This window comes from Cloeon dipterum, chromosome 3 (genome assembly GCF_949628265.1).
Source record: "Cloeon dipterum chromosome 3, ieCloDipt1.1, whole genome shotgun sequence".
Lineage (NCBI taxonomy): Eukaryota > Metazoa > Arthropoda > Insecta > Ephemeroptera > Baetidae > Cloeon > Cloeon dipterum.
In genome coordinates, this window is record NC_088788.1 from 9,789,911 (window position 1) to 9,805,438 (window position 15,528).

The 15,528-nt window shown below is 37.1% G+C and overlaps 3 protein-coding genes across 3 annotated transcripts in view; 2 read left to right on the forward strand and 1 right to left on the reverse strand.

Moving 5' to 3' along the window:
- Nucleotides 1-15,528, reverse strand: part of LOC135940809 (rho guanine nucleotide exchange factor 10) — an 88,830-nt gene that overhangs the window by 68,434 nt on the left and 4,868 nt on the right. The window lies entirely within an intron of this gene.
- Nucleotides 2,913-5,889, forward strand: LOC135939702 (uncharacterized). The gene is made up of 7 exons (XM_065484214.1): nt 2,913-3,021; nt 3,452-3,639; nt 3,710-3,846; nt 4,046-4,253; nt 4,305-4,471; nt 4,526-4,888; nt 5,361-5,889. Exons 1-7 carry the CDS (start codon nt 3,012-3,014, stop codon nt 5,758-5,760), a joined length of 1,473 nt encoding a protein of 490 aa, XP_065340286.1. The 5' UTR covers nt 2,913-3,011; the 3' UTR covers nt 5,761-5,889.
- On the forward strand, nt 6,409-9,309 carry LOC135940846 (uncharacterized). Its single transcript, XM_065485932.1, has 7 exons — nt 6,409-6,502; nt 6,568-6,713; nt 6,767-6,903; nt 7,671-7,878; nt 7,932-8,098; nt 8,155-8,511; nt 8,910-9,309. Exons 1-7 carry the CDS (start codon nt 6,415-6,417, stop codon nt 9,277-9,279), a joined length of 1,473 nt encoding a protein of 490 aa, XP_065342004.1. The 5' UTR covers nt 6,409-6,414; the 3' UTR covers nt 9,280-9,309.

Sequence of the window (15,528 nt, forward strand, 5' to 3'; positions counted from 1 at the left end):
TTTATATTTATTTGGTTAAAAATAATAAATTATCAGAGTAAAATTTGCCGTGCCACAAACAATTGAAAACAACCTCTCCTTTTGTTTGAATCCAACAATGAGTTTAAAACAATTTAAATGCAAACAAAACTGTCCTTTCGGAACGACATTTTCTTTGCTCATTATTTTCCTCGGTGTGTTTGTTAATTTATCTCGGTGTTTCGCGCACACACAAACTGCTTCTGACTCTGCTCGGCGAGCAGGTTGTGTTCAAATTTATTTATAGAGCTGCTGGATCTAACGACAATTACGCGTGCCCGCGAGGGAAAACTCGGTGAAAAGGGCTTCTTCGCTCAGCCGATGCCCAAGGATCGAGTTTCTGATGCACAACGAACCGCATCAAACCCACCAGACACTATAAAAAATTGAAAAACGTGCAGCCTTAAAAGCTACTAGTGAATATTTTTTTGTTCCAAACAAATATAGTTTTTTTTACATCTGGAAATTCTTTTTCCAATTAAAAATTAGCGATGCGTCGAATGAAAAAAAATCATGCTGTTTGCAGAGACAAATCGTGCTGCTGTTTAACATGATCAAAAAGTGGTTTACAAATCGTAATTACCATCTCTGTCTGAGAAACGAAAAAATAATTGGCGCAGGAGAAGAAACCTGATCCGCCAATTGCGCAATCGCAAGTCGGTTGGCCAACAAAAGCATCAGAGAATCAGATTTGCATGCAAACAATCACTGCGAAATTTATTATCCCGTTGGAGATAAGGAGCAAATAATAAGTGACGCCATCGGTCGTCGAGGAAATCGCATATTGGAATTGTGTCATCCTCATCGAGGCTCGGCAGCAGCCGCATTTATTTGCCCTTTGATATGAATAATGCGCGACGAGATCAAAAGTTGAAAGTGTTTTCGAGTATTAATATTTCACCGCGCATCGCTGTTGACGAGGATGCCACTGCATACAGGGAAATGTTTGCCGACCAGTCTGCCTTGACTTGGCTCATCGTTGCAGCAAAACTGCACCAGTCGCACACGAACGTACAAAGTCTGTAAGTTAATTTTAGATGAGATTCACTGCGGCAAATTGCATCACATGAAAGAGACCTGTATACCATAGCGGGCTGATTCATTTTTACGGTAGCAAAAAAATTAAATAGAACTGGAAAAATTACAATAAGCATCATACATTAAGATCAAATCAATAATTTTAATCATATCATTAATTTAAGTAGCTTGTCAACAGTTAAAGTTTAGGATTAAAATTATTAGCGGAGTAATTTTATGTGACAAATAAATACAAAAATATTAAATTCAAACCAAATAGTGCTTGTGAATTCGTTGATGCCTAATAGTCCTAATTATTTCGTTATTTACAAGGTGTCAGATCAACACGGCCCTTTTACTTTCAGCAGAGCAAGTAGCAGAAGTAGTGTCTTCAGTTTTTAAAATTTTGTTGAATGTTAAAAGCGTTTATTATTTCTATGTTGCAAAACTCATCCATTTATTAATTAAAATATTTCCATGTTAAAATAAAGAATTAATCAAAAGTAAAATTTTATGAAATTTTATATTATTTAACTTAATTCAGATCAAAGTTTAAGCAAAATAAAAATCTTCTGTGCGGTAAGCCACTCTCAGAGTTGATGCACGCGTATCTTTTTTTGGCGAAGCACAAATTAATTTATTCAAATGCACGCTACCTTTGCGACTTATCACCATATAAATTACAATAAGCATCATACATTAAGATCAAATCAATAATTTTAATCATATCATTAATTTAAGTAGCTTGTCAACAGTTAAAGTTTAGGATTAAAATTATTAGCGGAGTAATTTTATGTGACAAATACAAAAATATTAAATTCAAACCAAATAGTGCTTCAGTTTGAAATTTAAACAGATTTATATATAAAGTATAAGTGTTTAGTAATTTTTAAATTTTTAACACTCATAAAATTACGTTTGATGCAAAAAGGGCTCCAATTAAAAAAAAATATTTCACATCTCAAAAACAGTATCATTACCACATGAATAATCAGAAGTTCGCCTTTTCTTTGTCATGATGATTTCAGACAAACACAAAATAGATCAAGTTCAGTGCCAGAGTTGAAAAATGAGAGACACCCGACTTAAACTAATAATGACGGTGAATTTGCTCTGCCGGAGGAGAGAGAAGAAAGGATTTCCTGCGTCGAAGGACATCAACCCAAAAGCGAGAGATATAACTTTCGGGAAGACGGATCATAAACAGTTTTGAAACACACACGGCTGTTTTCAATTTGCTATTTAACCGTTATTGTCATAAAATTAACAAGAGAAAATTGAAATAAAGAATGAGAGAAACGCACTCAGTGGAACTAAGATATTTGCTGCTTTTCACAAAGAGGTGTGGCATATCTTTTGGTACAAGCGGAATTTATCAGATGGAAAGCAAGGATTTTCGGTCTGTTGTTTTGTTCTGTTATATTTAAACTTGTTGATTTTCAAATGTGGGTTTTGAAGCAAATCGGAGCAAAACGACGATAGAAAACCCTGCACGACGTCGTGATTTGAAAGGAATAAAATATATATGATGGGGTTTTAATAGAAAATATTTATCAATAAATTAAGAACTGATATATAAATCAACTAGTTTCTTCATTTTTGCTCTGCCTCATGAATGTGACATCATTAAAAAATGCCCTTGGTAGAATCCGTTTCATATTTAATACCGATCGAGATATGAATAACAGTGTACACTATTTCAATTGTTTGGTGAATAACCTAAAGAATTGTACTTATATGCAAGTAGAAAATTTGGCGACGGTTTAACTCGGTGAAATGATCATAAACGTAGTTGGAGCATAAGCAGATAAAAACCTTAAGCTTCAGATAAGTTTTATGGAATCGGGATGAAATATACACATTATAAACCATTCCTATTACGACGGTGCAAGGAAAAAGATTAGCGTCGGCAAAGAGTGAGGCCTTCGAGAGTGAAACAAACCAAAAATTCTGCACAGGCTGCACAAATTTGTGCTATGACTTCAGGTTTGCTGCATTTATTTATTTAGTACTTTTAATCACCAGAGCTATACGACAGTTAGTGTTTTAGTTTAGTGTTTACTAAGGATAAAATTCAGACTCAACTGCGGATTACCTTTTATCCCAGACAAAATTAATGTTTTCATTAAAGTTTGAAAAATGTTTTTAGGAATGAAACTCAATTGCCAAAGCTATTACGTATATAGCAGAGATGATACAAACTCTTTCGGCAGGTGTGATAATATCGTTTTTTTCAACTTTGTCACAAACGTCAGCATTTTTAGTCATAACGTTTTTTTTCGTTTTGCTTAACTTGACAAATCTTGGCCATATTTTTCTTCAATTTATATGAATTGAGAGTTTAAAGATCGACTATTTTTCATTCTCATCATCCTGCATTCGCAACTGATTTTATTGCTCTATATTATTTCCGCAGCAACCGAGAATGCTCGGCACCAGACTTCTTCAGGAGTCCTTAGCCAATCTAGTCCAGATACTGGTCTTTTTGGAATTTCCAGTAAGGATCAAAATTCCGCAGCTTTAGAAATTAAAATGGCAAAGCTGATTGCGCTAGAGAAAGGCGATTCAACCGACTGCACTTTTGCTGTGGGTCCTAATCATATGGTTTGTATTAACTAATGACATATTAGCTTTCGAACCCGATTAATGTCGATTCTTCCAACATTTATTTCAGCTGATTCACGCCAGCAAATTTGACATGAGTGTTGCGAGTGAAGCGTTTAAGGCCATGTTCCGAAGTCATCTCACGAAGCCTGGTGCAACAATTAAACTTGACCATGCTGATCCATGCATCTTTAAAATGATGATAGAGTTCGTTCAGGCATTAATTAAATTAGCCTATAAAATCATTTTTTTTTAATCCAACTAAATAGCATAAAAGTCTTAAAAGTATTTTGCTGGAGTAGAAGTATAGTTCTTGCTCAAGCAGTTGGATTTAGGAGAAAAACGTTCATGGTTTTTCATCGCTCGAATTCATTTATTTATATTGAACATGGTCAATTTTGAACAGGTTTATTCACACTGGATCGTTTAAATACGGGCTAAGAAATAGCGAGGAAGCCGTTAAGCTTTTGCTGCTTGCTGATGAGTATCTGGTCTGCCCTCTAGTTGACCTCTTAGTCGATGCCATTGAAACACATTTTTTGAGCATTCAAACCGTCTGGTTCATCCTTGATAACGCGGTCCATATTAAAAAAATGGCTGATATTTGCAGCAAGGTGAGTTGCTTGTAGTAACAGGTCAATACATCATAACCATTGAATTTGCAGCTCTTAGCTATGAAAACAGAGGAGTGTTTGGAGCAGCCATCATTCCTTGACATCTCGAAGAAGACATTAGAGTACTTTCTGAGTTTCAATGAAATGAATATAAGCTCCGAATTGGTTCTCTTGGAGGCTTGCATGAAAATTGCCCGGAATAACAAATGCAGAGAGAAGTGAGCAATGTCATGTTTAACGACTTTAATGTAAATTTATGCGTTTTGTCATAGAGAGTACATGAATGCTGCTCTGCCGCACCTGCGTCTATTAGCTCTCAAAAAGCCAGAGGAAATTTGGGAAGTATCGGAATATCTGAGTGAGGATCAGAAAAATCTTGTTGCTCGCAAATTCTTTTTTAAGGACAAGAGTGTTGCTATGCCACAAGGCTTATGTGGTATTGAGAAGCCACGAGAAGGCAGTATCCCGCTCAAGGGATCTTTCATAGTGATACCTGATGAAGTCCTTAACGCGCATCCTGTTAGCACTTGGATCCAAATTCAACACGACTACTATGCTACCTTCACATTTGAGACCTGCTTTCCTGTCAAAATAACTAGGGCTACAATAGTATGCGAAGTGAGCACTTTTTATGGGTAGGTGTACTATTTATTAAGTTCTCAATTGATTTAAAATTAATGTAAATTACTGTTCAGAATTAAAGCCAAACTAAATATTAATAGCGCGCACAAGCAAAACACTTTTTAATAGAATTCCACTTTGTTGATTTAGTTAAAACTAACAGATGAATTCAAATTGTTTGCATTCAAATGAGAATAAATATACATATGTATTAAAATTACTAATCAAAGGCAAATTTCTTAGTTAACTGGACAAAATCACATTGTTGGACTTTTTGAACCATTCTGCATCTGCATCAATTATTAAATAAATACCGTTTGTACACTTTAACTCGAAATTTTAGAGTCAAATACTAAATGTAATACCTCTCTTAAATCGAGCCATTTTTGCCTAATTTTTTTTCTGATTTGCCCTTTCCGAACTTTTACTGTGGTTATATATATGCTTATATCGTAAACGATAATACAAATAAAATTTGTATTGTAGAAACATTCAGAGCTGGTTGAAGGCATCAGTGAAGAAGTCACCTCGCAAGGAATATCAACAGGCTGCTACTACACATGCTACCGAATCAAAGACGAATGCTTGCATCATCAAGTCTTCCGAGATAGCTGGCAAGCACTACATAGACTTCAACGATTGGGCAATATTGAACGAAGGAGACACTTTGGAAATTGAGCTTCAAGTCAATAGGGCGAATGGTTTTACAGCTGCTCCTCCAATTATGGCAAAAGCTACGTTGGACACCATTCACAGTAACAATAACCCATCAATGGAAAGCTTGTTCAGAAACTTTAAATATGAAAGAAAAAATAATTTTCAAGGTTTGAATGTATCGCCTCTCATGTGTATGATAAAAAGCATCGATTATGAATTGAACAATTAATTAGAAACATTAAAAAATTTCGTTAATTGTTTAAAGCCTATATGATTTCTATGTTGCAAAACTCGTCGTGTATTAATTGAAATATAGGTGTAATTATTTGTTTGATTAATAAATAATTAAAAGTGGAAACTGCAAGCAATTTTATTATTTTTAACTTGATTTAAATTTAAATCAAAGTTCAAGCCAAAAAATATTAATTTAGCGTTCTAAACCGCTCTGAGTTGATGCATATACGTATCTTGGTTTGGCGGAGCACAAATTGATTTATTCAAACGTATACAACCTTTGTTGACTTATCATCATGTATATATGCGGTCCAAGATTGGAGCAATGAGTGCAATTCCGGTGATCATATATAGACACGAATTAGGTGAGCTGTAGATGATGCACGCAGGAGATGCTCCGCGGGGCAGTGAGATTCAAAACAAAATTCAACCGTGGTAGTTGTATTGTACCTCTCCAGAAACAAACCTTTTTACTATATTTTTCTATTATTTTATCGATTCGAAATGATGAACAGCCAATGCTAGTCTCAAAGATCGAAAAGTGCGACAAATTTAGTCAACCGAGATAAAAAATCACCTGATAGTGATAAGCTTAACATAAACGAGGGCAAGTCAAAGATAAGCTATTGGGTGCAGTATTATTTGTATCATGCCTTTGCACGGAAGAAGATTCGTTAAACCACAGAGTAAAACCGTCAGAGGCAAAAAATCTGCAACAATGCTCCCAGAAACTGCAGGTTTGTTTCCCAAATGTTGTATTCAAATTAATCTCTCCGATGTATATTAAATTGTTAATTTACAGGTTCTTTCAACTTCAACTTCAACCTGTTTGGAATATGCAGCAATGATCAAAACTGTGGTGTGTCTAATTTGAGGAATAAAAAATTCCAAGCCCTTGAGAAAGGTGACCTCACTGACTGCGTTTTTGCAGTGGGACCTGAAGGAGAGGTTAGTTTGCTTGCATATAATAGATTTAAACTGTATATGATGTTAACCTACAGCTAATTCACGCCAGCAAATTCGACATGAGTGTTGCGAGCGAAGTGTTTGAGGCCATGTTCAAAAGTCCACTCACGTTACCCGGTGCGACAATCAAACTAGTTGAATCAGAGCCCCGCATTTTCAAATTGATGACTGAGTGAGTTATTAAAAGAAAAATTGTCTCCAAAAATTGATTGAGTATAGCATTCAGGCGGCCAGAGTTATCTCGAATTATTAACATCTCTGTTTAGTTGATTGATAAGAGGATATCTTTAATTGTTTTTACTTCGCGGTGCTACAGGAATTTCACTGATAAAAAACAAATTTCAGTTCAGTTCAAGCCGAAAATTGATCCAGACACACTTAATTTTTATATAAAAATGGCTGCTTTTCAAATGGTGAAGAAATTAACCCTACTTGATATATCGTTTTATTTCACAAAAATGTTTTTCCGCCAAAAGTGGCATACACCGCTGGATAGATCTTGACGAGAGGAATCGAAATATGCCAAGAAAACAGCTTCAAATGTCACACATTTTGGAGAAAATGGGCAAAACTTGAGTTTTAGTTGACTGCAAGGTTTAACGAGCCCTTTGGTTCGCACTCTTCAAGGCAGTGGGAGATATTTGAGCATTTTTTCGATGTCAGAAGATGGTAAAAATTTAGACACTTTAAACGCGAAACCGGCTGACTCGCCACTTTCTGGTTTTCGCACCTTTCCAGCGGCTTTAAGGACAAATGTCTGGGGTTTCAATCAAAAACCTCAGTGCGGGTAGGCGAAAAGATGGCCACTCGGGCCCCATGATATTGGGACCTGGTGAGCTCATGTATGTGCTGAGCAGAGGTTGTAAAAAAGAAGCAATGTCATCTTTTGATTGCACGCCAATAACTGCTTATTAATTAACTATTATAACAATTTTTCAGGTTCATTCATACTGGTTCGTTCAAATACGGTTTGAGGAACTGCGAGGACAGCGTGAAACTGGTCCTGCTGGCTGATGAGTATCTTGTCTATCCTCTGATTGACTTTGTCATCGACATAATTGAGAAGCATTTTTTGAGCGTGCAGACAGTGTGGTTCATTCTCGACAACACTGCTCACATTAAAAAGCTACTCCACATTTGCAGCAAGGTAAATCAATTGTGAGATGATGAAAAAAGAGAAAGTAAAAAATGACTTTTCAGCTGATAGGTGTGCAAACCGAAGAGTGCCTGGACCAGTTATCTTTCCTGACCATCTCCAAAGAGACGCTGAAGTTATTCTTGACCTTTAACGAGTTGAATGTCAACACGGAAATGGTCATCTTGAGAGCCTGCATGAAAATTGCCCAGGAAAACACGGGCAGCGAGAAGTAATCTGGTGCATTTTACGAATTCATGTGAGAAAAAAACCAAATCTGTTTCACAGAGAATACATGGAAGCAGCCTTGCTTCACCTTCGCCTCCTCACACTCAATAAGGCAGAGGAAATTTGGGAAGCATCAGATTATCTGAACGAGGAACAGAAAAACTTCCTAGCTCGCAGACTCTTCTTCAAGGACATTGGCGTTGAAATGCCAAACGGCTTGTGCGACATTGACATACCAAGAAGCAGAACTTTGATGCCACCTAAAGGATCTCTCATAGTTCTCACTGATGACGCCATAATCGCATGTCCTGAGAGCAAGTGGGTTAACGTTCAAAATGAGAGCTTTATCTTCTCGTTTGAATGCTGTCTTTCTGTTAAAATATCGAGGATCGTGATATTATACAGCCCAACTGAAGGGTAGGTTTATCCAGTGTAATAATTATTACAATTTTATCCGCAAAGATATTATTTGTGTAAAGTAGTGATCCTGAAAAAGAGATACGCCGCACGCAATTTTCATTGCATAAGACCTCCACGTTAAATGCATTGTTTATTTCTCCCATTCTGCTACTGTTTTATTTAATCGAAAGAGACTTTAAAGTAGTGTAATAATACCAGTAAAAAGGACAACACTCACACAATCATTCAAATTGTGTCTTTATAAGTTACCGAAAACCTCTCATTATTTGTTAAATTTTTAGTCGCAAGAAAATTGGGTCTATATACTACCTAATTTTTAACTGACTTCCTCTTTTTCCACTCTTTTTTTTATCTGGTTTCAATTTAGATATAAAAAAATGTTTCAAACGTTATAGACGTTCGTCAACGTTGGAGGCATCTGTGAAGAAGAAGAAGGCTCAAGGGACCGCAACGCAAAATCCCGAGATGAAGAATTATGCTTGCATCGTCAAATCTTCCGAGATACCCAAGCTGCACGATATCAACTTCAACGAATGTGTACTACTGGATGAAGGAGATACTTTGGAAATTATGCTCACAAGCAACTCATCATATTTGAAAATTCCCTCAATCCTGGCAAAAACTACATTGGACCACATTCACAGCTACAACCACCCAACGATGGAAAGATTGTTCAAAAACTTTAAATTTGAAAGGAAGCGTTATGGTTCAAATTCTGAGCCTATCTTTTGTCTGATAAAAAGCATTGATTATAGCCTCAATTGAATATAAATAAAACCTCTTTTCCATTATCAAATAAAATTATGTTTCGAATTTCTGAATTTATACATAGTTGGCATAAAATAATGATATTTTAAGTTGCAAAGAAACTCGTATTTTGCGGTCATGTACATTCACTTTCGAAACTCATTTTTATCTCGGTTTGGTGAAACAGACCGATTTTAATCAAACCCCCAAACTTTGCGACTGAGATCCCTAATTTAATTATCATCTTCATGCTGTTCAAGTTTTTAACGTGAACAATGAGCGCAGTGCCAGAGATCAGACACGAATTAGGCCGGCGCGCGAGTGAGATACTCCGCGGGGCATTTAGATTCAAAATAAAATTCTCCCGTGGTGGCCGCTGCTCCCGAAACCCGAAACACCGCACATAGACAGCGGGCAAATAACTCTAGAAGATGCTATCAGCAGGCCGTTTACCGGTCGGTCGATTCTCTTTGCCTGCGCAAAACCTTATTGACCTGGCCCAGCAGCCGCGAAAAGGATCTTTGAGTTCGCGAAAAAGAAAACGAGAAAAATCTTTCACACTTAAGATGAATTCATTAAAAATCAAACCACGTATTGCCTAAAAAATTAAAAGATTTAATTTAATTTGAAATACTGATAATTTCTAGCTTGCTCTTGTTTTTTTGCAACGAAAATAATATAATGGTAAATGTCTACCAAAAATTTCTGAATAAATAAATTGTTTTGGAGAAACTGGAATTAATTTTTTTATATCAGTGTCCAATTTTTATGGCATACGTAAATAAATGTAAAGTAACTGGAACATTTGACGTCATAAGTGACGTCAATATTGCCTGAATACCAAACTCTGCAGCACAATAATCAAATTTAAAAATTCCAAATTCCAATTTAGCACATTTAGCACACCGGTCACGTCTTTCAAGAATTTTTCCCTGTTGATTTTACCGTAATTGAGAGAACCATTTAGGGTTCTTTGTAAAATGGTATCTTTTCTTTTATATAACGTATTATTCAAATATTTAACAGCCCACCATTAGTCGGCCAGCTTGGAAAAAAAACCGGGACGATTGGTTCAAAGTCGTGACGTGCTCCGAAAAGTTTAAAAACACTCAGTTGGCACGTAAACGCGTCAGATAAAAAATGTGACGTGCTTTAAAAGAGTGAAATGTCAGGAGAGCGTGGCTGGAAGAAGATCAATAATTACTTCAACTTTACTGCCGATTTGTATCACCGGCTCTCTTTTTATGATTCGTTCACGAGTAAATGAGTAAATATTTTCATATACCGCGTGTAATTGCTGGAATAGATGTAAAAAAAACGCGTAGACTTTATCTCTCGTTTCGGCTTCTTATCTCATCTCGCGAATAAAAGTCGTCTGCTCTGTCCCAGGATGTATTTTTGCTCAAAATATCGAATGTCATGTCGTGAGGCGTCTGCAAAAAAGACTTTGGATCAGAGAAGAAAGGCCGAAAGGCAAGGTTACCACGCCATTTCAGATTCTTAGCCTTGAACTTGAAATTTAAAAAGATAATACGCTGTGTTAAATTTAAGCTAAACATTCTATTTCTAAACTACATAATATAGTATTAAATTTTTTAAATATTAAATAAGATAAATTTGTAGAGAATATCAGACATTTTCCGCGATCATTCTAATTTAATCCATCAAAGGAAATTTCGATAATAAATTTACAATAAAAAAGAATATTCAGGTGCATTTTGTAAGAAGTTCTTTGTTTTGGCTTCGTTCCAGCGACGCTTTTAAAGTAAATCGTCGGCAGGTGGCAACCCTAGGCCGCACCTCCTTCGCACCGACGCCGCCGGAGACTTTTTTGCCGAGTCAACCAACCTCAGGGCGTCTCCGCAGCGAAATTCTAATCCGTGCGCGCGGTAACTTTGCTAATAACCTTGTTGACATTCCGACGCGTGATGCATTTGTCTGCATAATAATCGCGTTTTGTCCGAAATTCGTGCCTATTTTCGGACACGCGAATGACGCAAAAGCGGAGAGTACGGCTTCTAAAGACGCTGCTGGAATGCGAGACAATTATGTACCTCTCGAGCAGGGTGTCGTAACAAACCAAACTTGTGAGGAGGTGTGACAAAAATGGTGATCATACTAAAAGAGGATTTTTTATTAGGCCCCATGGTGCGCAGCTAGAACATTTTCATCTGAGGAACATTAAAAACGGATTAAAATAAATAAAAATATACAGCTAGAGTTTATAACTCTTCTAAATTGTTTGTAAACCTATTTTTGGGTCCTGCGAAATCATTTTAAAGGAAACGATTCAAAAAATGGCATTATGGACAATTCATTTTTTTAAATTTCGTATCTCTATTTCCTAATTCAAAATTTTTTGCTTGTTTTCCACTAGTGAACAGCTGTAAATCCCAACAATTTGACGTTTTGCGATAATTTTAAACCAATTTGAAAAACGAAATTTAATTTATCTGAAAATTTAAAAAAAAATCCATCCAACCTTTGTGTCAGTTAAACCACGTAAGATAATTTTCCATTTAAGATTTCTGCGGTTTTTCTGCAGCAATTGAGACTGTGGGAGACTTGAGATTTCGGTTTGCAATGGTGCAGCACTTCTCACGAGCGACCACTCAGGGTGCTGCACTGGAACCGGCTCGACCTGAGCGGACCTGAGCAGAAAAGGCAGCGTTGCCGCCCGCCGAGTGGGAGGTCGTCTTTTGTTGTTTGCACTTTGTCTCTCTCGTTCTCTCTCTCTCTCTCTCTCTCTCTCTCTCTCTCTCTCTCTCTCTCTCTCTCTCTCTCTCTCTCTCTCTCTCTCTCTCTCTCTCTCTCTCTCTCTCTCTCTCGCTTTTATACTCTCGCTCGCAAAGAGAGCATGCAGCATCCAAGCAGAGATCATTCTGGGTCCATGAGCGAGCGCGCGCGTGTGTGTCATAACGGTGCAACAAAAAGCAGGGTGATCCGGTGAAGATGATGCAACTGCCACGACTTTTCCACGCCACCAGATTTCTCGCAGGCCCTTTAATCCCGCTGCCGCGCCACCCGACGACGAGATAACAATAAAAAATAAAGAGCCTGACCGATGAGAGCATGAGACAGACGTGCGCAGTCTGCTTTCTGTTTGTCTCTCCAAGAGCGTTACTAACAAAACAAAAGCTGCGGAAGTTCATATGATCAAAAAAAAAACTCGGTGTAAGACCAGCCAAAACACTTGTCTATTTTATTTATTTCGAAATCGAATCGTTTTTTTAATACTGTTAAATTCATAAATGTTAATTTCTAATGTTAATTTTCTAAAGCAGTGTTTTCGGGACAAAGCAGACAATCTTACTCTATTAATATAGTCTTTAGAATATTTTTACTTTACAAAAAATCCCAAATTAAAAATATTTACCCTGAATAAACATAAAATATTATTTAAAAGTTGGTATGTGCTTTTAAAGATAAATTCACTCGAGGTTTTCAAAAATTTCAAGTTGAATCAGATGTTCCTTGTTCTTTTTAGTATTGCGAGCTTTATATATATATATATATATTTCTACAAAAAGGTATTGCTTTTATTCTAGTTTTTAACGCATGCAGTCAAGCCAGTATGTTTATCAATGAAATTTGGTGAGTGTTTATTTTGGAAAAAGGAAAACAGTACTTTAAAAAAAAAATGAGAAATCGCTTCCTTAGCAAAAAGAAGAAAATTAACAGTCCAGCGCACGGAAGCAAGGCGACCGGAAAGGGGTGACAAAAGTAGCCGTTTTTCGCCCAACGAAAAGCTTGTATTAGATCTCAGGGTGAAAAAATGATTGTGAAATCATTTTTCATCTGGAAACAATTTAATATAAAAAAAGAGATGGGAGGGAAAGAAAACCGCCAACAAGAACATATCATGCTTTCTCTGAAAAAAAAATCAGTTATCTATAGCCCTCCAACGAGGAAGGAATGTTTATTTTTTCTTTAAAAAAGAACGAATAGAATCTCCATTCGTTGGATTTTTGCAAGAGACTGTATAAACCGTATAAATTCTGCAGTTTTAACGAGTAGTAATTGCGTTTGTTAATGTCGATGGACAATTTCCCGAATTTTTAGTTGATATGATTTCCATTCAGCTCGACATGAAAGTGTCGTGAGAGTGAGTCTTTTTCCTCCTACCGCCGAGCGAGATACACATAAACATTCGAATTGGGGGCGTGGGCCGAATGCAAATGAGCCTGTCGCCCTATGACCCCGGCGAGTACACAGACGGCCGGCCTGTCCATTCGCATGTGTTAGCGAGTTTGCTCTGTGTGCACATACATTATGCATATAATCTCCATTGACACTGGCATGGGAATTGTGCGTCTGCTGGCTCTGTGAGCGGCCCAACGGAATAAACACGCGCTCTATAAGCGCAAGATCGTCGTCGTCCGAAGCAGGAAAGAAGAAAGAAGTTTGTTTGCTTTCCAGATGTATGTAATGGCCAGTGCAGAGTTCGTGCTTTTGACCCAGCTTAAAAGGTTTGATATGTCGCCGCTGAATAGGAAATCAGGTCATCACATTATGCAAGTTCAAATTGAAGATAAAAGATAAGACGCAATTATTTTTTGCGTGTTGCTTGATAAAAATATTGCATTGGGAGAAAATATTTACTTTTTATTTAGTAAAATATTAAAACCGTTAAAATTGTTGACCAATATTTCTCACAAATCCTCTACCTGTGATTTATCTCTCTCCAGAAACTGAATAACAGTCCAAATCATTTTCCAGAAATTACACAGGAAGCTGCTCAACTGTGGAGATGATTTATGAAAATTGGACCGAAAGCGTACAATTAAAGACCTTCCATCCGACTTAAGGAGCCTCTATACCTCACTCAGGTCTATTATACACGCACTCACCGACCAAAATACCAACAAAGCTTAAATAAGGGGGCGAGAAGTTGGACCGCGGGCGGCAGGCTGGCACCTTTTTGTCAGCAGATAAAAAGAGCAGTGCGAGATTAATTTTTTTCCCCTCGAAATGTGCGTGCCGACGAAATGGGAGAAAAAAAAACATACACAGAGCAGAGGAGTTGGGAGTTGGCGTCGTAAATCTGCCCTCGGAGGGCAGCACGAAGGAAGATCTCGAGTGCGCGGAGACACTGTCATCCAAACCACGTGCATACCAAGTAGCCGACGAGAGTCTGGATTTTATGCTTCGGGGAAAATATTAACTTGTGGCTTTGCTGCCATAAATCGCAACCATAACTAAGACTAAAGATTTTTTAAAAAGAGCCCTGTCTGTTTTAAAATTTATTAAATCCAGGCTGACGCATAAATTGGCAGACAGACTCGGTGCTTTCAAGATTTTAAATGCTGCAGACTGACGCATTTTTATCAATTCGTGGCTTTTAAAGGAGGTTTCACCAGAAAACCTCAGTTAGAGACGGATATTATTGTGTTATTGTACATAATTTTAAATTTTTAATTAATAAAACATGTTCATGCGCTTTATTATTTATTTTGGTTACTTTTAGTTCAATAAAGTCTTATTTAAAATACAAGTATTGCATTGATTAAATTACACAATATTATAATTGAAATAATCCCTTTATATAATGATTTAGAAGTCATGTAAAATGTTAGCAGATAAAATCAATTTAGAGCTGGTCGTTATTTAAAAAAGAACATCTCACTCATAAGAGAAAGAAAAAAAATGAAACAAATTATCCTGTGTCAAAAGCTGCGGATTAATTTCACGCAGCGCAGTCATTTTCGTTTCTCAAGGCGCAAAAAGCGGCGAAAATTATTTTCTAATTACCGCGCCGACAATCCAACAGGCGATGCTTATCACTCTTGGCCGTCGCTAATTTTTCCCAAGCGGAGAGCTGCTAATTTATAAGCCCATAAAATTAAGTCCTAGCAAGCGTCTGCCTCGCTCGCTCGCTCGCTCAGTTTTGGCTATTTAGTCGAGAGTCTAGGGGGCTATTAAATTTTACGACCTTGCTCTGTGCGCGCCGGAGACGGACGCTGCTCTCCTCCCAATTTGCTTAACTTACTCACTCAGTCTAAACAATGAGCACGTTTTGCTTCTGCTCCATCTCGCTGGGAAACGAAATAATAAGGGGCGTGTGTGCAAAAGGTCGCTGCACGTTCCCTCTAGCTTGATGAACGAGTGCAAATTTCGTGTGACAACACGAGCTAGACGATTTGTACATCCTCATATTTTTGAGAAAAATGTTTTGACGTAATCTACTACCTGTCGGCAAATGAAATCTCAAAGGTTTAGATGAGGTAATAAACGGGAAATTCGTTGAATTTAAAGAGTTTTTCCGTA